Source organism: Homalodisca vitripennis, chromosome 2 (assembly GCF_021130785.1).
Source record: "Homalodisca vitripennis isolate AUS2020 chromosome 2, UT_GWSS_2.1, whole genome shotgun sequence".
Taxonomy (NCBI): domain Eukaryota; kingdom Metazoa; phylum Arthropoda; class Insecta; order Hemiptera; family Cicadellidae; genus Homalodisca; species Homalodisca vitripennis.
This window is the reverse complement of record NC_060208.1, coordinates 189,675,320-189,699,118: the sequence shown is the minus strand read 5'-3', so window position 1 is coordinate 189,699,118 and position 23,799 is coordinate 189,675,320. Positions and strand designations below refer to the sequence as shown.

Below are 23,799 nucleotides of genomic sequence, written 5' to 3'. Positions count from 1 at the left end.
GTTCCTTAAAAAGTTCTTGAACCGTTTCTTTGTTGAGAACGATCTTTCAGCAGTACATGTGCGTAATACTGAATTATTTAAATAATAATAATCGTTTACTAAAAAAGAATTAAAAAATTGAAAATTTGGGGGGTCCGGACACCTTGAACCTCCTCGCCCTACGTCCTTGATAAGAACTACACATTATTTGACATCATTTGTTAAGAAAACAAGATTCGTTATCACTATGAATAAACAAATAATTTACGGTGGTGTATTCATTCAAAGTAAACAGTTTACTATTTAGGTCTGGTAACTAGGAAGAGGACGAGGCTCTGCCAGAATCCATTATCGTGAGGAAGAGTAGAGGTGCCCGTGACCTGTGCAGGGGTCAAGCGTGCCCTCTTGTGTAACCGCCAACCGTGTGGTGCCCGCGGCTACGGTACCTCTCCCGTGAGAACTACACGGCGCGGCGTACTCCTCAGGTTCGCCTAAATTCTTATACTTAGTTAATATGAACTGACAGTCAATGGACTATTTTTTATACCAAAACCATGTTTAAGGAAACATGATTTTTCCGGACATTTACCATCATCGTCCAGTGGTACAAGAAATCAGTAACACTACGTTTCGAGATCTGCAATCTGAACTCCTCTTCCTCAGGTGGAAACTACTCTTCTAAAGGTCTATGTGAAACACACATAGGAATATCACATTTGATGCTAATTAGAGCCAAAACATTTAAAGGAACAGCCTGTTTTGTTTTTGTGAGGATAAATGTGCTATAATGTTGTGTGCCTAAGGACGAATAGACTACGTAAGTTTCAAGTTGGAACGCTGGTCGTAGTAAGACAGTGAGTTACGTAGCAACGTAGTGGTGGATTGTATAGGCAATTTAAATAATCGTCTGTTTCTAGAATACACAGTAAATAGAGAATATCTAGGATAATACCAAAATTTGTTCACGTAACTCAAACTTCAACCTGATCGAATGCATTCGTACATGACACCTGAGATAATAATTTAGATTTAGAACTTCTGCTCCTGGTTTGGAAAGCTAATCTCGCCATCATTTCTATATACCTAATTTCCTGTCTTTGGCGGGAAAGCTAGTAATTGGTATATTTAATCATCCGCAATATTTGATACAGCCTTCAGTGGTGGGAAGGAAGGGCTCACCTTGGACTGACCAATCACAGCAAAGCACCCATTAGGCCGTGCGGGAACTGATATTCACGTAAATCAGTCAGAGTTGGTGAAGCACTTGCACTGCGGATTGCTCATAGTTTCCGCTCACATACGTCACAATGAGTCTCATGGATGACGACAACGGACGCGACACAATCGCTCTATTTCAACTCTTATGTCACTAGTTTACATAGTAAGGTTGGGTTTGGGTTTGGGTTACATGAGAAGGATTTCTCGCATTACTGACTAAAAGATGTCCTTGAAGGACAACTGATTTAATTATGTATGCCCGATCGTATATATATTTACGATCACGAGATTACAGAATGACTTAATGAAGGTGAAAGTTGTTCCAATTTTTATAACGGACATGATGAGTACCTACTACAGACACCTAGTACCATTCAGATCGGGGTGACCTTCAAATCCATAGAGCTTACGAACGTATGGACTTATGCAGTGTAAAGAAGTGCAAAGGTGGAGATTCTTTTCAATCGACTTTACATCTGACCAATGAATTGTTTGGGAGTAACTCACAAACTGGGTAAAACAATTACTATCACGTCCCGAGATCTATATATAACATATTTATGGCTATGGTGAAATGAGCCAGATAAGATGAGGATGATTAATTCCTTCCGATAATAATGTATGACATAATGAATATTACAAGAATTTTACATATATGTAAAGGAAGAATAAGATGAGTGAAGGTAAGATTATGACCTTTGGAAATCACTAGGCCCGTAGCTGTTGTGTAACAGATACAAAAACAAATATTTGTAAAAATTTGTTTCCGTTTGCTGAGGTGGATTTTGTTACAGCTTCGACTAATACATCACACATGTAAGGGTGTTGATACTCCCTCTGAGTTAAAACAATTTAAAATTTGATCCCTCTTTCTCTAATTCTAGAAGCAATACGTGTTTTCATCTTTAATAATATACTTTGAACCTGAGATTTTCGGTGTTTCTCGACAGGCTCTTCTTGTTTGGTAAAACACAACAGTTTGGGGTGGTTACAATATTATTATTTACTTTTTTGTAACCAAGAATACTTAAATTTAAAAAAAATAATTATTCAACATTTAAGCGAGTAGAAGCAACAGGAACTCAGATCCATGGCATAAAATTATACATTTTTTCTGAATCAATCTAAATGCAGCTTACACAGGGGTTTTAAGAAAGTACGGAAAGGTTTTGATATTTATATCAATAGGTGAAAATAAACAAAAATATCTCTCTACATTATGCTCTATTTAACTTCGCTTACCGTCTGTTTGTTAAAAAAAATTGTAATTCGGAATCGGTTTGTTTCGGCGTTATAATTTTGCATGTTGGTAAGTCTTATTAGGATGTCAGGATTTTACTTCTTGTTAAAAATAGAACAATGACTAAGATTTACATTTTAATACTTAAGAAGAGAAGCCAAAATGGTTAGACTGAAAATATTATTTAAAAAATTATATTCCCCTATAAATTATGATAAATTTACTCGAAGCCAGTTGTTAGTCATCTGTATCCCATTCAATCATTACAATAATGTTTTAACGCATACATGCAAGGTATTGAAATTGAAACATTTTACAGAAAAGTCAATTATTATCAATTATTTCTCCAACATATAATTTCTAAAATGTCTCCTTTCTTCTACAGTCGTGCTTTTACTCACAATTGTTACTCGATCTAAATTTGTTTTTTTTTCTATTCAACATTAATTAGAATTGGATTAATATTAAAATATGTTTTTTTTCTAATTCAAGTAACTGTTCCTATACCTACCACAAATATCGAATATTATATTTGATATTCGTATATCATATTTTAACTCATTTCTAAAAATAATATAGCCAAGTTTGGTACAATTTTCAAAAGGCAAAATAGTTTAATTGAAGAAGAACTCATTTTTATGGGAGAATTAGATTAAACTATCAGTTTTAAAAGTGGAAGGTGGCATAATTTGTGAACTGATTAAATTGCAACCGTCTTTAAATTCGTAGTAAATGTTAGATAGTAACTTTGTCCTTGATATCTGGATTACAGTACTGACCAAGCATTGTATACTTAATATTTGCTAAAATGTACATTTAAAATTATATTGACGTGACAACGTCTTAAATTAGGTTGCGGCTCGGAGTCACTCATGAAAAAGTGTAACGCCCGGTAACGTTACGATGCCCGTCCAATGGGTCCGCCGCACGGGATAAAGCAGATAACTGTGGGTCCGCCGCACGGGATAAAGCAGATAACTATGTTTATTCGTGAAAATGTGGAGTGCTTAGATTCGTCATTTACAACAACTACAACAATAAAGGTAAATAATTGTACACTGATATTTCATTATCGTAAACTATGATTGATTGATTAATTGTTAGATTGACACAAAAGTTGAGAAACTGAGTTTATAGGTTATGTCATACTATTGATAAATGTTGATAGTGTTAAGTAAATTATTAGTTTAAATCACTCTGCAATCAATCGTAATTCAGTCGATTGAGAAGAAACAGCGCGTATTGCTAGTCAAACATTTAAAATAACAAATTATAACCTCTAACCTGTCATAACAGTGCGACCAAACAAACGAACTAAACCGACCAATTACCACGCGCGGAGTTAGAATTTAACTGTGTTTAGCAAGAATTTCAAATTCCAATTTTAGTAAATGTTTTATTCAACTTTACCATTTACAATAACAAATTTTAATTAATTTCAAATTATGTACAATGTTTTAGTAAACAAAATATATTTCTATAGTTAAAATTTGTGCAATTCTTATTTTTCATTCAATTCCTTGTTCCTATTGTGCAATTTAATAATATTCATATCAATAAATATTCTACCGAGAAAAAGACGTTGTCACGTAAAATCTTCGCCCGTAAAACCGACTTTACAGGCAACCATAATTTTTTTTTACTAAAACTTAATGTTCCTATCTGGATATTTTTACTCTGAACTCAAACGTGGTTGCAGAACAGGTTGAAATAGGAAGAGTTGTTACTATCAAGCTTACTTTATCTTTCACGACTACAAAATATACATACATTGGAAGTAGTGATTAAATTAATTAAACATACGGTTGTGCTGTCATAAAACAACGTTTACACAGAACAGCTGATTACAATTAACAGACTTTCAATCTATACTAGTATAAGAAATATTTTTCTATTTACCTGATTTTTTCGTGAACTTTTACGACACTTTAGTGCAGTTAGTTATCTGATATTCGTAACTTGACGAATCCAAAAAATCAGAGTTCATTATAATATGTGGGTCTTTTCTAGTATGTCCCCGCATTCTCTATTTTAATTTCTATAAGTTAGATTACGTTACTAGAGCTAAAAATGTAATTTCTAAAGGTAATTGAGGATAGGTTAAGCTAGGTTTTTGACAATAATTTGCAAAAACAATTGAATAACGAGTTTATTAATTTGTACGAAAAAACACAAATTAGTAATGAAAGAGTTTAAAATAATATACTATTACTATTATTATTAGAACGCTTTAATGTCCTCCAGGATTTGTTCGAACAAATCTGTGTTTTGGTGGCGATGTTTCCACAGAAACTCACACAGGTATGAGTCTAGCAAGTTGCGACTTGTACCGCATTCGTTCCTATTACGCCGTTTTGCCAACGCCCAGAGCGATTCGATTCTCTGTGTGTGTGCTCCTGTTGTAGGATCAACAAAATTTTCAGAATGGGTTAGATCACGCGATGCTTGCCCGCCGCGCAGCGCTTCGCGCTACTTGCTCTTTTAGAAAAAAAATTAACTCGAGCTTGCAAAGTACAAGCCCAGATCAAGCGGCGCGCGTTTATCACTGATATGTAATTACGATATTTGTGAATGCGGGGACATATTAGAAAAGACCCTAATATGTATTGCCATTCTTGAGTTGCAAATGGTGTAAATAACTCGAATTTGTTTTGACTTGTAACTTATAATGGCAAGATAATTTTAAAAGATAAGAGTTTAAAACAACACTAAGTTTTTGTTTTAACAGCTGCGCCTCTCTGCCATCGTACTAATCCACTCTAGAAGAATTCGGTGTTTAGAAAACAACCAGTTTTGGTGAACAATTTGAAGAGCGTATATTTTACAATCACACTGTAAGCTAATTATTTGACAACATTCTCATTAGATATCGCTTGCACCCGTTACGGTATTGTGTTTTACCGGTCTTAAACATCAAATGGTGCCATAGTTACGCAGTTTTTATGGGGCGTGGCGCACCGTGGAGAATTAGGTTAGAATATCTTGGCTGTTATCCAAGTGCATGCTTCAGTTGATACAGTCGGGCTTATCTTCGGCGTTGATAGCGTTTTCATTACACCAGATAGTGGCTGGAATATTCAACTACAAAGTTGAATATCTTGCACGTTCCACGACAAACAAGTTTATCGACTTATTCAACCAGGCTAAAATAACGTTAGGCATATAATTTGGAAGCCTGGTCATAGAAAATCTAGATTACAAATATATGAATAGCCTAATTTATGAAAATATGTTGTTGCTACAACTGTATTAAATTTTGTAGGCGAAAAGTAAAGTTGTTCTACATAGTGATTATGAAAGCCTGTTATAATAGTACGTTTTATATATTAAGTAAAGAACTCTTTAATGACGCGTTGTCCATTAAAATGGTAGTTTTGAGGTCTCTCCGTCAGATGGAGCTGTGAACAGTGTTTTAGCGAGACTTGTTAGTGGTTATATATATTTTTGAATTCCGTTGTCCAATTCTAGAAACTCACCAGCTGGCCTGAGCTCCTAATTAGTGGATAACGTGTACTAGTGCTATACGAAAATATCAGAATTCCGCTTACTATACCCGTTTCATACTTGGACGATTCTACTCTCAAAATAACCAATATTGTTATTTCGATAAGTAGACAACACACCATACCGTCATGAAATATAATTTTACGTGTTGGATAGATTTCTTGTAGACACAGTAAAACTGTAAGTTCATAAAAGGGGTACATAATTCGAAAAGGTCCATGTTGTTGTTAGAAAAACAAAGTTTTTCGGTTTCCGAAGGAAACAATCTAGCCATTTTAGTTATACCTTTCAGTTCTAGAGTCATACAAGATCGGTGATCCAGGGGTAAGTTCTGACTGGATATTGCACATCACTTTCAATGAGATTGTGTGTGCGGTCGTTTATCGATCCAATTCCACAATTCAGAGGATACGTGTACAGAGTTTACTCATCAGTCGACGCAGCTTTCGAAAACGTTTCCGATATTTCACGCCAAACGAACTTCATCCTATGTTTGCATACGTGTTTCTCTATATAATCCGGCTTGATAAATATCTGCCCTGTTTATATTGTATTCTTATATCATGGAGTGTATTTAGCAGCAATGTTTTCCCCTAGCATATTCTTTACCGCAAAAGAAATAATGGTCCAAAGCACTTGAAAGTAAGAAGGTCCTTGGAATTTAGACTTTTATTGCGTTCTGTGGAAGGTTTTAAACCGAAGAAAATTACAAATTTTATTTCCTCAACATTACGCGTCTCATTGAAGCCCCAGGTCGAGATTACGTTTATTTCTTCCATATTCAAATCAACAAGAAAGCGTAGGCTACTACAATAGGAAGAGACGTCATTAAGTGCCGATAATCATTCATTGGAGACAGCTGCGTGTATAATACAAAGATGCCACATAACGCATGGCCATCATATCAAGCATTATGATGTTGTATACAACTCGATAGCTGTAACGTTATCTCGTGCTGGATGTATTGTAGCGTAGTAGTAATAGTTCGAACCTTTGTTCTGTAAATCAATAATGAATGACCTTTGTGATACTGAATCTCAGTTATTGAGTTGGGTTCCTGGGTAACCGTCACGAATGTTGACAAGTTACCCAGTAGTTGAGGCTACTACTATCTCGGAAAAACAGTAAAAATAACTTAGTAGTGCACGTTTACTTAAAGATGAAAATGTGCTAATTTCCGACCTAAAAGTTTGAAAGTCGCTCTCGCGCCTCGAATGAGTAGTGTTCACACTACAATTAAATGCAAAGGTTAGTTGAAACGTTCTTTGAATCTCTACTATAATAGTTTTTTATTAAAATTGAATTACTTGAGATCATTGTTGTACAGGTATGTCAGACACACTTTTTATAAATAGTGAGATTTTGGTAAAAACCACTTTTGAGAACATTTACTTTTTCGAATATAAACGGATTTAATAGGCTACAACTCACAATTTGTGTAGGTAGTTTACAAAATATAGAAATCCTCTTTGAAATATTATGTAAACTTATTTAGAAAAAGACGTTTTGTGAATATTTTAAGATTAATATCTAGTAAAATATTCCAAATTCTATTCCTATTCCTTTCATTCAAATACGGAGTCAATCAAGTTTATTCTTTTTGGGACGCGTAAACGAGCTTTTAAGTTCGAGAGCTACAGTTTGAGGCATTTTGAAACCTTTCTATTAATAAAATTTTTGGAGTGGTAGTTGTCTAAAAATATTAATGTTATTTTAACAAATACATGATTTTTAGAATACAAAAATAACAGTATATATACTACTTTAAATTTTTCAATGTATGCGATAATTTTTTCACCCTTGCAACAAACTCTTGAACTTAGCGTTGAGTAATATCTAACATACTGGTGACAATACAGCTGTTCTCTGCAATCAGATTGTCAACCATCTTTAACCGTAATTATAAAGAGTAACATCGCTAAAACTCTAGGAATCATAGGCCTACTAATAATTGTTTTATACAGATATCAAAAGAATTTAAAAATCTGAATTTATTCTCAAATCATCATATTTGTTTAGCCTGACACAATTAAAACCAACCGGCAAACACGTAAATTAAACGTTTAATCAGTATCGGCGAATCATAGACATGCCGGGCATATCAGCTTTGGTCTAGGAAAAATATCAAATTATCGTTACGTATTTTTAATCCTTTCGATGTCATATTGGTGTCTCCAAATCTACAGTAGGTTAGTCACTGAGCTTACTGTTTTGTCCTTATCAAGAAGATATATGTGCATTATAACAACAAGCAGATCTGAGAAGACTACACAACTGTTAGACAATTAAGATGGGATTTATTGCAATCTTTGTATTTATAGTAAAACGTAGATAATAACTTTGAATTTGATATCTGCATTACAGCACTACTGCCAAGCACTGCGTACTTCATATTTGCTCAAACGTACAGTTAAAAGTATATTTTTCCTATCACTTTTAATATGCTCACTATGATAAACTCTGTACTCAACAGAGATTCCAGAAAAAAAAAAATAAGAAGTTTTGTTATTATCAAGCTAACTCTTTGCTTTAAAGACTAAAAATCTAACAAATTTATAACAATAGTTAAGTTAATTAAACATGTGGTTGTAATGTCATAAAGCAATGTTTACACAGAACAGTTCATTACGTTTAACAGGTTCTTTCAGCTAATAACATTTGTTTATTGTAATGCAATTCTTATAAGATTTTTCGCAATTTCATACACCAGTGGGGCGTAGCCCGGATAGATTATCGAAATAGGAATAAGACTATATGTTAACCAGCGGAACTAATAATGTCCATGTAAATTTTCAATACAATCGACCCAGTAGTTTTTACGCGATTGAGTAACACAGACACAGACATAGGCATCGTTATATTTTTATATAATACTCGTAGTGACGATAGTAAGATTTGAATTCATTCAAAAAGTACACTTACCGAAGAGAAAATTCATCAAATTAATAACTTTACATTTAATATATCGGTGTCAGTTTAATATGCAATGATTGTAACAAAGGTATTGCTAAGTCTATGTCATGGATGCGAACAGTTGTTAATACGATTTTATTTACTTGAGTAACTGAAGTAACGAAAATTGAACTGTTAAATGTCACAAAATGTAGGTCAAACAGCTACTCAATAATTATAGAGTATTAGTACATAACTTCAATACCTTAACTTGAATCTGTTAAGGACAAATAAGTAGGTTTACTGTAGCATTATAAGTAAGTTATTTAAACTCGTATGAATACTAATGACATGGTGTTGGAACATACCTGACGAGCTCGGCGCGGCGTCACGGTGTTACTGCTCTATCATTGATAACAGATATCTCGGCGTGACTCATGTCCGCGCCCCTGATAACGACCAGCTTGGCGGAATGATACAATGATACAATGATAGTGGTGAGTCGCGGACCTTACAATGTAGTAAACCGTGTTTGTAAAGCTGCAATATTATGTGTCACAAGATGAGCTGATCAAACTAGTGTTAAGGTGATACTCCACTATCGTCGTATACGCATTTTTTATTTTTACATTTTTTACAATGTTAAATTTTTTGAAAGCGTATTTAATTCTGAAATTGTATGTAAAATGTTAGGTCATTTGGACAATTATTTATGTTTTTATTTTATATTATATAAAGCAATACGTTTTGCAATTGAGAGAAATCTTAGGATATTTTTTTTCTTCAATAATTACACATTTTATTTAAAAATTTTAATTTACTGCATTCTACTGTTGGATAATTTATACATTTTGTAAACAAATTTAAATAAAAAAAATATTAATGGAACATAAATTGGCAAAACAATGGAAAATTGATTCTTAAGTTTTTTGAAAAAAAAAAGTTTTGGTGGTAAGATCTATGGCAGTCTAAAGGGTGTAACTATTGATATGTTGACCAAATATTATAGAAATGTTGAGGTTACAAATGTAAATGGCCCCAAAATGATAATGGCTGTAATGAAAACAGCTAATCTTACTACTTTGGATTACTTTTTTAACTTTTTTTCGCTTGACAGAAAAAAATACTCTGATGTCGAGTGTTGCCCCGAAAATAGCTGATTTTGTAACAAAGAGTTATTGCAAAGAACACAACCCCAAGAAAACAGCAAGATGGCATGAAAGCAACAATAAATGAAACTGTTTACAAACATGTTTTGCATTTTTATCAACGGCTTTCAACTGATGACTTTTAGAACCTGTGCTCTTCTGAATAACCCCAGAATTCCAATGAATACCTACACGGGGTGATTTGGAGTAAATATCCTACAACAGTGTACACAGGCAAAAGTAATTTGAGGCTTTAGTGGCAGAGGGTGTGTGTCTATATAATGAGGGAAATTCGATTACTATCACTAACCTATACACAAAAACTGCAATTTCACCAGGTGGCAACACTGCATCTCGCTCAAAAGACGGACGCGCACCGTCTGAAACTACGTAAAGTAAGGAACTCGAAAAAATACAAGAAGTATAGAAAATTACTGAAAAGTACCCAATTGAGAGAGGAGGAGCAGAGAAAACAAAAAGAGGGACTTTCATACGGTGTGGGAGAGTTTTACAGTATTCACACTCTTACATAAGTTACTCTAAAGGCTTATTTCTTGGAAGAATGTGTTTGCAGTTTTAGACCAACGTTAGTTAAAATAGCTCCGTAAGTACTGAACCTATTGTCTTTAAATTTTCACAAGACCTTACTGATATAATGTTGAAGGCTTGTGTGTATAGCCAATACAGTAAAACTGCATTTACTATTAAATTTCAGTGTTTTATTAAAAATTCCTTTTTTCAACCAATTTTTAATATTATTATAGAATAAAAATTCTCCAATTGCTTATTTATTGAGCTACTATCACAACTATACGGACAAAGTGTTTTTCTGTTTCCTTGAAACATTAAAATATTATTTTTTTATCAATTGGTTAAAAAACACAAAGTTATTCAAAATATGTATACTACAAAATCGTTAAACAGTTTTAAAACTCATAAAACATGTAATTTTATATTTTACCACACTCTTATTCGTTATAAATCTCTTAATTTAGTGAAGAGTAAACAGAATAAACAATATTAAGAAGCATAAAAACAAAATATGATGTAAAATAAAAAAAATCTTTATAGATAGGGGCGTTTCCCCATAACCAAGTAGGGCTAATTTATGCCTGATAATAGTTTATTTAATAGTTCCTTCTTTATAATGGATCTTGAAGGAGCAAAGTCAAATTATTGATCATGAACTAATTGAAAGGATTTGAGTTAATCGGCCATAAGAAAGTAACAAGTGCAAAATAGTAAAAGACGAAAAAATAAAAAAACTCATACAAATTATTTGTAATAATCTTATGAAATATACATGAAACACTTTAAATTACACTAATTACCTCATTAGAATTGTTTATTAATTTATGTGATCTAATAAAATAATTTGAAAATAACCGTGCACTGATCTATTTTAAATATACTGCAATATTTTAGCATAAGAAACAAAATGGTAGTTAATCCAAATGTTTTAATGGTTCCTGTGAACAAGTTTCTACGTTTAGCATGTCTGTCTTTGTTTCACTGGAAAAATCCATAAATGGTAAGCGGTGTATATCATAGTGTTGCAATTTTGCATGAATCTCACTACAACCTGTGACTTTACGAGAATAGATCTTGCTTCCACATGAGGACTGAGTGACAAACATTTTGTCCTGTAAATCTGTAAAGTTAGTTAAACACATTTGATTGTTATACTCGTAGTAATGTTCTCACTTCGATGAATCCAATTTATAATGATATACTCTTTTGATTATTGTCAGAGTTTCCTTGAAATAAGATGTTTAATATATTTCTGTAATGCATTTATAATCGTTATTCATGATTAAACTGTCGAGAGATATGAAAAATATCTCATAAAACTAATGGTTAAGTATATTACGATAACAATCGAGAAAATAAATACACATGCCACTTTATGAAAAACTAACTAGAATTCACAATTGCTAGCCTATCTTCTACATTTAGCAAGGATTATACCCTATCGAAGTCCTTCATTCAGGTTTAAATGAGATTTTTGTAGTGAAACCTCTATTATAATGCTACGAAATAGTAAAAACGTGTTCATTAACTAAGTACGCAAAGTGCACGTAAATCATATTTTCGCTGATACGTACGAAACATCAAGCAGCATGAAAATGATAGAAATTAGACTAAACTATTTTTTTCTCGCCTTTTATTGCAAGAGTGGACTGGAATGAATCAGTCAAACGCAAACAGCAAACGCGGAGGATGATTTCAACTAGCAAATAATTTTAAATTCTAGCATAATGTGATGTGATCATTGAACAAAAGCGGGAATTATTTACAATATTACCCACGTACTGTTTGTCATTTTGACAGATATACAAATTATAGTAAAAGCGGATACAACTTTGCTGTTGCTCGATACTAGACGCTGCTGGTCAAGGACTGGATTATGTATCGTGTGTGAGCTTGTCACGCGCTGTGTCCCGCTTGTCCCACACACACAGACGTATGATGGGAGAGCTCGAACGTGTACTGCCCGCATAAGTAAGCTGATATTTCGCATCATCAAAATAGTTTTTTTTTGAAGGAGGTTAAAATGCTTTTCGCGCACACTGAGTGGCTCGTTGACCCCTCAATAGTGCCGGGCTCCTGCAGGCTCATTGTTCCACGGACTACTGGCTAAAACCTCTTATCACCAAGGACATTAGCCTGGAACTGTTTAGTAAATTACTTCGGGCTAGACCTGTGAAGTTACGCCACTAGGGTTTCCTCGTCGGGGGAATCAGAGAGTTAGGCCGATCGAGGTCGACATTTTCCGCCCGAATACAGACTGGACACAGTGTTTCACATAGTTGCAGGTGGCCTCTCCCTGGAGCATAGCTCCAACGATGTTCTCGGGAGTGACCGCGAAGTTGATTTCAGCAGAAAGAGAAGCCCACCGCACATGCTACCTGCGGCATTCGGAAAACGTGTTCTGCATCGTGTCTGCAGTGTCAGGACAGAACAAACAGGCCGAGCTGACGACATTGCTTGCCTTGAACAAGTAGGTCCGAAAATACCAGTGGCCCGAGAGAAATTAGACAACAAAGTAATCGACTTCACCCAGCTGTCGTTCCACCCATGGTCGAATGTCCGGGATGAGTCTTAACGTGCTCTCGGCTCGGCTTCCCAATCAGCGGTCAAGGATGTGGTCGCTCTCACCTCGGTCCTGCGGCGGTAAATCGCATGTCTCTCCACCGTAAGATGGTAGATGGGAAAGACACCAGCGATCACCATCACTGCTGGATCGGAAACTGTGCGATAATATGATAAGACCCCAATGCTAAACACAGTAGGAATTCTCCTCTTCGTAAGGAGCACTAACCTTGCTGATCGCTAGACACAGACCATGAGTCTGCATCCACTCGTTGAATCTGGACGAGCTTGAGTATCGTCTGCTCAACATTTCACGCTGCGATCAACGCAGTAACGTCGCCGGCGTATAAAACAAGGAGGCATCTCAAGTCTCAACAAGCTGTCATAATAACAATTCAGTGATTGGGCCCAAAAATCGAACCCTGTGTAGCTCCAGAAGTGATGGAGACTCGCCCCTGACTTTCGGTTGTATAATACAGAATGATGCGATCCGTTAAATACGACTGGACGATTCTCAGAAGATAAATAGGAATGTGGAACGTGTGCTCTACCGCCCACAACATGTTACTTCACCTGGCATAATGAAAAGCACTTTTCACATCGAGTGTAACGAGGAGGACTACGCGGCGCGACTAGTGGTTGTGGTTCTCACCTCTCTGCACTGCCTGCACTACCTACTGGATGTCATCGTGATTAGATGTGTCAAGCATACACAAGGGGCGAAATGAAGTAGGAGTCCCCCGTGCAGCCTTAACCTTGGGGATCAAGACTAGGCGGACCACATTCCATGCAGATTAAAAAACACCATCTGCTAAACACGCATTCAGGAGAAGTCTTGGATTTACCTCCACGGCGTGCTTAAGAACCTCATAGGGTATGCTATCATGGCCGCGCATTCAACTGTTATGGATAGATCGGACAGCTGCGTGTAAAACCTCTTCGAAGGCACCAATATTACTTCCGAACTGGTAGCACTGGCTGAGACGGAAACAGCGTGTCGACGACAGCGGACATGACTTGAGGATCCATAACCGCAGGTGCAGAGCGGATCCTTAGCTTCTGGGTTACAATTTTGTAGCCCATCCCCCAGAGGTCATTGTCAACACTCTGACACAGTTTTTTCCAACACCTGTCCTTATTCTGGCTCAGTGGAGTTCACGTCTGGCCTCCATATGCTCAGCTGATCTGGCATTCGCGTCGAGTCGGTTCTTGGCTCGCTGTGCAGCTCTTCGGAGACCAGTACATCTCCGGAGTTCCGCGATTTCAGGCGTTTACCAATATCCCCCCACCGTGTCCATTGAACAGTCCCTTCAAATAGCCGTGTGGTGGGGTACAATTTCAGAAAACCCCGGTCTGAGTACGGGTCTGAATTGCATTCAAGACCACCTGAATAGTATATATAACCTTGTGCCATTGTTTGCAGACACAAAAACTCTGGATATATTTTAACCACATCCAAAAGACTTGAAAAAGCGCTCTGAAGTCTTCTGCACGCCGAAGGAATGGCAGAGAATCTAAATCATAATATTATGTCCAATTATTGTTTGTATTGTGTATGCTTATCTCGTTCAACTTGCGAGAAAACCAATAATGCAGGGCAAGTTTCATATTTCACTGAATCTCAATGTTAGTTTAGTGTAGTTCAATTTTTAGTTATTGATATTGCCAGCAATTACTTTCTCGAGATTTATCACTCTTAATTCTCTCCTGCACACTATGCTTTATGGTCCACTTATACACATTTTGATTTTGATCAAAGTATTTTTAGAGCATATATTGGCAGATAATGTAATTCTAAGGCAGATAGACGGGTTATATATTTAACACAATATGATCAACTTTTCTTGAGACAACTGATGGCGAGAAGATGAAAACCAAAATTGCGCCCCTAATTATTCAGAATAGCCACTAGAACATTCCAAACATATTCTTGGTGACTTTGGCCTAAGCATTTGTTTATATCCTTTTCTGTTGTTTACCAAACTTTAGCAAATAAAAGTTATCTCAGAAGTGTAGTACCTATTGAGCTTTGCTATTATGAATGGCTCCATTGTACTCATCAGCTAATATATTATACTTACTATATAGTTTGGTACGTTATCGGTTGATCTAGGTTTGATTTAGGTATTTTGCAGCATTGTGAATTGAATTAAATCAGCTGTTTCTGCACAACCAGCTGTGAACTAACCCGTGTAGTTTTTTTTACTTTCGATTTGTTTCTGCTGCTAAGTAAGGGTTACAGTTAGAAAGTTAGAATAACCTTTGAAATTGACATTTTCCATACTAGTGAGAAAGAAATAAAGTAATATTGTTAAGGTGAAATTTAAATTTAAAATGGCAAAAGTTGTCGCGGAGGTTTTAAAAGAGGTATTTACTTTCAACCTTTAGTTTTCAAAATAATTGTTCATCCTTTTTTCTTATTTTGCTATATAATATGCATACTGACCATTATAAAACAAAATTTACCTTAGGCCTATTAGGTTATGATTTGTGAAATTTAATAATAATAAAATAAAGTAGAATTACCAATGCAGTGAACCTATTGTTGTTAGGCCTACTTTTTTATTTATAAGTTATATTTTTATACCTTTTTAATTCTTGATTAAACATTTTTGTAACTTATATTTTAAATATTACAAGCCTCTTACTTGAATTCTGTGTATTACTTAGGGAGCAAGAATAGACAATGCTGTCTAGGTTATACAGTTGTAGGCCTTACTCTATTCATACAAAAATTGGATATAGCTTTACCCTTGTCTTAATATAATAATGTGATTAGAAACTGTACCCATTGATAGATTAAGATTTACGAGAGAACCCTAAAAATATATCTGTATTTAATATCTATTGACACAACGTGTAGAGAACTGTACGGTATTTGTTGCTGAGCAATTAACAATCGGGTTTCGTTGAATTCCTTGCTTTTGAAGGATCAAACTCGCATTAACATTGAGTATGGTAAAATCAATAAAGTCTATTTATAAATACATATGTTATAACCAATGAGCTGATACTAAGTTAATTCAGAGATTGTGAATAACTGACTGAGTAATACGTGACTTTTATTAATCAGCTTCTTTGAACAAAAATACTCTCATAAAATTAATATTGGAACTTTAGAATCCTTGGGGTAGAGCCCTATATCCAAGATGGATTTCAAATCTACAAAAAGAATATTTAGAATGTATTTGTCTACATTCAAGAAAATAAGTCGAGAAACCATTTGTAATCAATGTTTGTCATATGGTTGTGAAATTCACTTTTGTTGGTTGAGTGAGTCGATTATTTGAAAAACATGAACTGTTAGATCTAAATGGTGTTAGTAATTTCTCTACAACTAGTATACTGTATAAGTTAAGTTTTGTACTGGACTGAAATATGTTATAAAGTGAACATTTTTTTATTGTGTTAGTAGCAGTAGTATCATAAGCGGCCACCACTGCAATCTTATTATTGGTATTTATGATTATCTAAACTAAAGAAACCAAAATTTTAAATCGAAATTTGTTATAAATATTTCAATTTACATTATAGTTCAACTGTTCTTATATTTTAAAAAAGTAATAATTTAATTAACTTATGAATTAAAACTATCTAGGCTTAGGCGGTGTTTTTTTATAAATTGTAACAAACAAAACATTCTAACATTTAGCTTTTTTTTATTGTTTTGAAGGACTTGTGTGACAATTTGTTATACAAAAATAAAACATGTATATTCGCCAATCATTTGTTGTACTTTCAGCTGTTACTCAAATACCACACAAATTATTTTACTTGTTTGAATTACTATGGAACAATATTGTTATTCAATATATTTAAAAGAGCTGAAAATAACTGTAAGTAACTGTATTTAGAATGTTTTTGTATTCAATAGTGTATTTCTAATTGATTATTTGGTATCCTGATTCGATTGTGGTGGTGGCTGCTTACTATACTGCAGCCATGTTAGAGACAATACGGATGTCAAAAAGTTGAAATAAACTAAAAATAATAATTTTAAAATATTTAATGAAGCAATCAATAATCCTTTGTCCTTATCTTCTTCTTTTTCTATGGGGTGGTCTATTGCATTCACTTAAGCCTCGAAAATCCTCCTTATCTACTATTTTTTATCATGCGATTCAATAATTAATTGTACCATTGAAATATATTACAAAGTGAACTTTTTCAATTATATTTGAGATGAATACCTAAACAATAATCTTGGAAATCTGTAAATTAAGTCACCAAAAATAAGAATAACTTTTCTAATTTGGAGATAAGCTCTCTGAATATTTCTACAGGAGTAAAGTGTATGTGGTGAGAATTCATTTTTGTAGGCTATTTCCATAAAATCTTGAGGAATTTGTACCTCACAATAGAATAGAAATAATCTGCTTTGTTTGTTTATTAATTTTGATTACTGTAATTAACTCATAAAACTAGATGTAATTATATGTTTGATACTGACTATTTGAATACAAATTGATAGTTTTAGTTCTATTATTATGTTTAGTTAATTCTGAAATGTAGTCATTCTAGTCTAATGTATATTGGTAAACTGCTGAAGATCCTTTTTCAAATACCAAGTTTCAGTTCTTTATCAACAAGTTCAAATCATTCTTAAAACATACCTTCAAATAACAAGATAACAGAAAAGCACTTCATCAATCCTTCAAAAATTGTAATAACTTATGGCATTGCAGCTGTATGCTCTGGAGGATAGGCTTACTGCGGTGTTGTCAGCAATAACTTCTTCCACAAAATATTATAAACAAGATGTTTCTTCTTTCTCACACACATATACCCGTGCACATGCACATACGTCCCATATAGGAGGCTTATCTTTATATATAATCACAGGGTCAGGGAAGTCAGGAAAAGTCAAGGAAAAAAAAACAGGACTGGAAATCAAGGAAAAGTCAGGGAATCCGGTCTCAAGTCAGGGAAAAGTCAGGGAATTTCGACGTTGGTCAGGGAAAAATATAAAATCCCTTTACACAAATAAACTTACTGCCGCCGTGCCGGTTTTTTTCCACCCATTAATTGCCAAAAACCCTGGGGATTGCGTCAAAAAAGTCAGGGAAAAATGAAAAATTTGGTCTGGAAATCAGGGAAAAAGTCAGGGAATTTCATTATTGGACTCCTGTAGCAACCCTGAATAATATTCTTCTCAAAGGGTTAAAAGTCTGAAGAGATTCCCCGTTCTCTGTGATTAAGTATCCGCAATATCTGACCTTTTTTTAAACAGTTACCTATCTTACATCAGGACTACTATAAAACTAAATTTAGTATGTATAGCATTGAATTTGAGAATGCGATGTTCATAAAATGGATATAGACAGACAGCATAAAAACTCACTTACTTAAGTGTTAATATTTCAAATTTAAAACAATTGCTTACTTTTAACAATGTTGTCAACTTTTTTTGATTGAAATTAAAAATGAAATTTATAAAAAAATTGTTTTCAGACAACTGGTCTTACTGGACTGAAGGTGTCAAGGAATCCCATCCATGAGTTGACTGTTCTCTATGGAAAGACTCTGAGAGTGCTTCAGAAAATGCCAGATAATGCAGCATACAAGAAGTATACTCAGGAAGTCGTCTCTCACCGTGCCAACATTGTAAAGAGTGTACGTTTACGTAATTTTTATTTTCTATTTGGACTAATAATGAATTATTTTACATCCACAGATAATTAATTTGCAATACAATGAACCAGTGCTTACCAACATTTTGCTTATTTTTATATAGTAACTTTCTGCCTGCTGTACCCGGTCACAATAGTGGCCTCGACTTCCTCTTCACTGAGACTGATAAGTCGTTCTGATACTTTCCTCTTAAAAGTCGACAATGCTAGTGTTTGAAAAAGTTTCTATGCCTTTATCATTCAAGCATAAATTTCTGTAGAGCAGTTGAGAAATGTAATAGCAATTAGTAGTTGAAAACGATTTAATAAGATTGGAGGTAGTAATTCTTATGTTTCTAGAGTATCTAGTGCTGTAATTATGAGTAATTGGAATAAAAGTTTTTGTAAAATTATTGTACATATATATTAATAAAGTTTTAATGAAAATTTTCCGGACAGTAAAAACTCTTGGTCTTTTGGAATAGGGTGGTGGTCGGGCAACGCTTGCCTTTCTTAAAAGCCACTTTTAATATTGATTTTGAATTATACTAAGTGTTACAGTTTTATTTTCTCCGCCTCACACAATAATACCAAAATACAATAGGGACTGTACATATGCAAAATTAGCTACTCTAATTTCATTCTCATTCAGAATACTAATTACTTTAAAAGCAAAAATGTATATTCTCAGTCTATTTTTCTAATACTCAACATGTTCTGTCCATTCCATACAATTGTCAAATAATTCCTAGATATTTGTAACTGCTAACACGCTGTATATTTCCACAATTACAGTTAGTGTTATATATGCAGGTATTTAATACAAAGTACTGGTGCATATGATGCTAAGTCTAGACAACAGAACACCACCCTGGAAGCTAAACTTGTGGGGGGTTCAACACTTTCTGGTCCATCGAAATTCCTAAGATTTTACACAAGTTTCTGTAAATATATGGTCAGGTAGTTGCCTAGGCTCAAATATCATAGATTTAATCTTTTCTTTATTAAACAAAATCTATTCACAGTGGACCAATTCGAATTGTCACCAAATATACTAATAATCTTGGCTTTTAATATGTCAATCTCTGTATCAGTTTGAATTAAAGTGGTATCATCAACATAAGGATAATACTACCAATTATATTACTAAGTAAGTCATTAGTTGCAACCAAGTATAAAAAATATAACTTGAAAAATATAACTTAAGGAGTTACGGAACTCGATCTGGGCAAATTGATGTCTCTACAGTATGTGTCAATAGTTTAGGTACTAAAATATATCTTGATGCTACCACTGTAAGGTTTTGATTCTACAACCATAACAATCATTCCCAGAGGGTATTTATTAAAGTTAAAGTCAAAATCTCTTTATTTACAATCTTCGTAGAGAAATGTATTGGCGTCAAAATACACAATGTTAAAGTTACACATTTACAGAATATAAGTTAGAGTTGAGCAGTCTTGATGTCTAAGATGGTCATGTTTCATATAGATATTCTTCCAGCGTGTAGTACAGCCTGGTCACCAGCCATCTGTTCAGTGCCATCTTCAGGTTCTTCCCCTTCTGAGTCTTTATCTCGGTTGGCAGCAGATTGTAAAGCTTGCGTCCCATGTATGACGGCTTCCTCCCAGTCAGTGAAAGATGGTGTGGTGGCAGGATGAAGTTGTCAGCATGTTGAGTGTTGTACTTGTGTACATCTGTTCCCAGAGGGAGTTCATTCATGTCGGTAAACATAATAACTTCCTGGATGTAGAGGGCCACAACTGTCAAGATGCGAAGATCCTTGAAACCTTCACGACAGCTGTCCTTCGGTCCTAGGCCTTTAAGAGTTCATATTACTTTCTTCTGGATCAGGAGGTCTCTGTAGGTTAGTAGTGACTGTAGTGCCTCCCCATATAGCAATGCTGTACCTCAGATGAGACTCAAAAAGGGCATAATAAGTTGTCTTTGCAGTGTTTAAATCACTGATGTGGTGAATTCTTTTAATGACAAAGAGGCTGGTGTTAAGTTTCTTGCAAAGGTCTTCAACATGCTGAGTTCATGAAAGAGTTTCATCAATTGTTACACCAAGAAATTTTGCCTTGGGTTGCATGTCAACTTCTGGAAGAGCTGCAATTTCATCTTGTCTTCTACCAAATACCAGTTGTTTGGTCTTGGTTATATTGACTACTAGGTTGTTGAAGTGGCAGTACTATAAAGTAAACCATATTTAGTGCTGTATATGAATCAATTGCTAGTTCTTCTGTAGAGTTCCCAGTGAGCAGAAGAGTCGTATAAATAAAAATAAACAGTACAGGGCCTAAGACTGATCCTTGTGGCACTCCTCGGCTTACAGGTAACGGTTTTGGATGGATCTGATTTATTGTATTGTTCCTTTGTTATGATATCTTATCTCCACCACTTGGGTGCGTTCTTCCAAATAGCTTTTAGACCACCTGTAAGCAGAGTCACTAATACCCAGGCTTTGAAGCTTTTGTAGGATAAGGTTGTGCCCGAGACATTCAAAGGCTTTGCTGAAGTCTATGAAGAAGCATTATGCCAGTTACAAACTTTCCCTCTTCCAGCTGATCGCAAATGCATTCTGCCAGCTCAGCAATTGCAGTTGTTGTGGATCTGCCTTTCACAAACCCATGTTGACTATTAGTTAGCAAATCTTATTGTTTGAGGTAGTCCATCAGTCTCTTTAGTACGACTTTTTCTATTAATTTGGAGAAAGTGGAGATTAGTGAAATAGGTCTATAGTTGCTAGGTGTCTTTTGCCAGTTACTTTTATACTTAGGATATATTTTTGTGGTGTTGTGAAGTTGAGTGAGCCTGCAATTTGCCACATGGGGTGTGAGTTGTCTTCCTTTTTGATGCTGACTATTGGTGACCAGCATTTGCTTATCTTCATTTTCAACTGTTCTTTGCCTTGATCTGTACTCTTCCTTTCACTGTTTACTATTTGCCAGATTACTTTTGATTTATTCTCAGCTCTGTTTTTACAGTTAGATGATGCCTTGCATTTTAACATTTTAAGTCTAAGGTCATAGTTTTTCTTAGCAAGAGCTGTGTCGGTTTTATGCAGGTCACTTCCTGTGGTCTGGTACTTTCTAAGGCATTGAAAATAAGTTTCTTTCAGTCTAAGAGCTTCACGGTCTTTATAGTTGAAATTTGAATTCCTCTTATTTCTGGTTTTCTTATTAGGGCAAGCTGCATCCATGTATATTACCAAAGTATTTAAGAAGGCATTGTATGCGTTTTCAGCATTTTCAGCTCTAAATACTCCAACCCAGTCCTCATTGTGCAATAGAGTCTTAAGAGTGTTGAGATTCCTCTTTCTTCTGTCGTTGTATAAGGTTAGAGGTTTCTGTTTTCTGTGCTTCAAGAGATATTTTACTCAGTTGTGCTGTGTGGTCTGACAAGCCTGCATGTATTTCTGTGGCATTGATTTTGGATGCAGGTAGGTTTGAGCATATACAGTCTATGGAGGAGGTGGAGTTGTAAGTGATTCTGGTTGGTGGTAGAGGAAATCTCATTATGTTATGTATCTGCATTATGGCTGTCCAGTATTTCTTCAAGTTTTCGTGATTCATTATTTTGCACTAGGCTGTTTACGTTTATATCAACCATGATGATTGTTGGGTGGTTTTCAGCCTTATTTCTTCAATGATATTAGAAAGAATGTCTAAAGCTTCATTCAGCTTTTCACTTGGAGATCTATATATGCCAGTGATGTAAAGGTGTTTTTTTCTGACCGCTATTCTGAGCATTGCCACCTCACACATTACACATTGATTAGGTATTAAAGTGCTCACTATTATAATAAGTTCCAATAATAGAATACAGTAAAATTCTGGCATCATATAGCTTGGCACGCCTTTTGGAAAAAGTTACATTTTCTTAAACAACGTAAAACATCAATAATTTAATAAACAATGATGTATTTCTCCAGTTCGTGATCACAGCGTTTAGGCGGGCATGGCGAATAGGCTAAGCGCCATATTTGGCCAACTTTGGGTTATATTGATTCATGTGACTGACCATGGCCATCGACTGTCAGCCTGTGTAACGAGATGCACTTTCGAATTTCGTATCAATTCAATTGAGTCTAGAAATGATAGGTCAATTTTACAGTTAATGTGCTCAGCACAGGTTTGTGATGGAAGGACAACTCTAAACGACTGACATCTGTTGCCACTGCCTTCTGAGATAGGCAAGCAGTGTCTAGAGAGGCAGGCAGTGGCAGTATAGTAAGGGGAAGAACCGAGATGAATGTGCCCTTGACCGTGACTTTGTTCCACACACTTGTTGTGATGTGTATATAACACACTGTAAATAGAGCATTAAAAAAAATAGTTCTTATAAATCCACATATAACGAGGACTACCTTAGGGTTATATTTGAATAATATAAATGTGTTTTGCTGTGATTGCTTGTTTATTTGTTATGTCTACATTATTTCTCTAATATATATCTAATGATCTGGCATATTTGATAATTCGACATGCCTCAAGTTCTGACCGTACCAGATTAATAGAAGTTTACTGTCCTACTTTTAATACTACAGATTCCATAGTGAATATAAAAGGTTAATAGCCTGTCTGTGACTCTGCAGGCCAAGTCAGTGGCGGAGATAGAGGCAGGGATCAACAGTGGTCAGATAGAGGAGGTGATCATACAGGCTGAGAATGAGCTCAACTTGAGCCGCAAAATGTTAACCTGGAGACCGTGGGAGCCGCTGGCTAAACCTCCCCCTCCCAACCAGTGGACGTGGCCTCCAGTCAAGTAAATCCTTTTTAACTGTATAGTATAGCTACCTGCCATTCATAAATTGGTTGTTGTTTCTGTTCAATAAATAAATAGTGAATCATTTGTTTCCTTTTTATTAATTATTCACCTTATAATACTTTTTTAATGACAAACTGTTTTGTTGAGCCTTATAACCGTTTCCTGGTTGAATTACTGCAACACACTTTAGGTTGAAATTAATCTGACCATTCAACTACAAAAGAACTTTAATTCCCTTTTTTTATAATTTTGACAGCTTAATTTGAACAAAACTTGTACATGTCATATTTTGTCATCATTTGTATCATTGTGAAGCTTATAAAACTTCTTTATAATTTTGTTGGTT

General features: G+C 34.9%; 1 protein-coding gene across 1 annotated transcript; it reads left to right on the top strand.

Moving 5' to 3' along the window:
• The first annotated feature begins 15,282 nt into the window (after window positions 1–15,282).
• On the top strand, window positions 15,283–23,537 carry LOC124355207 (NADH dehydrogenase [ubiquinone] 1 alpha subcomplex subunit 5). The gene is made up of 3 exons (XM_046806219.1): window positions 15,283–15,441; window positions 18,526–18,687; window positions 23,281–23,537. Exons 1-3 carry the CDS (start codon window positions 15,409–15,411, stop codon window positions 23,452–23,454), a joined length of 369 nt encoding a protein of 122 aa, XP_046662175.1. The 5' UTR covers window positions 15,283–15,408; the 3' UTR covers window positions 23,455–23,537.
• The last annotated feature ends 262 nt before the right edge of the window (window positions 23,538–23,799 follow it).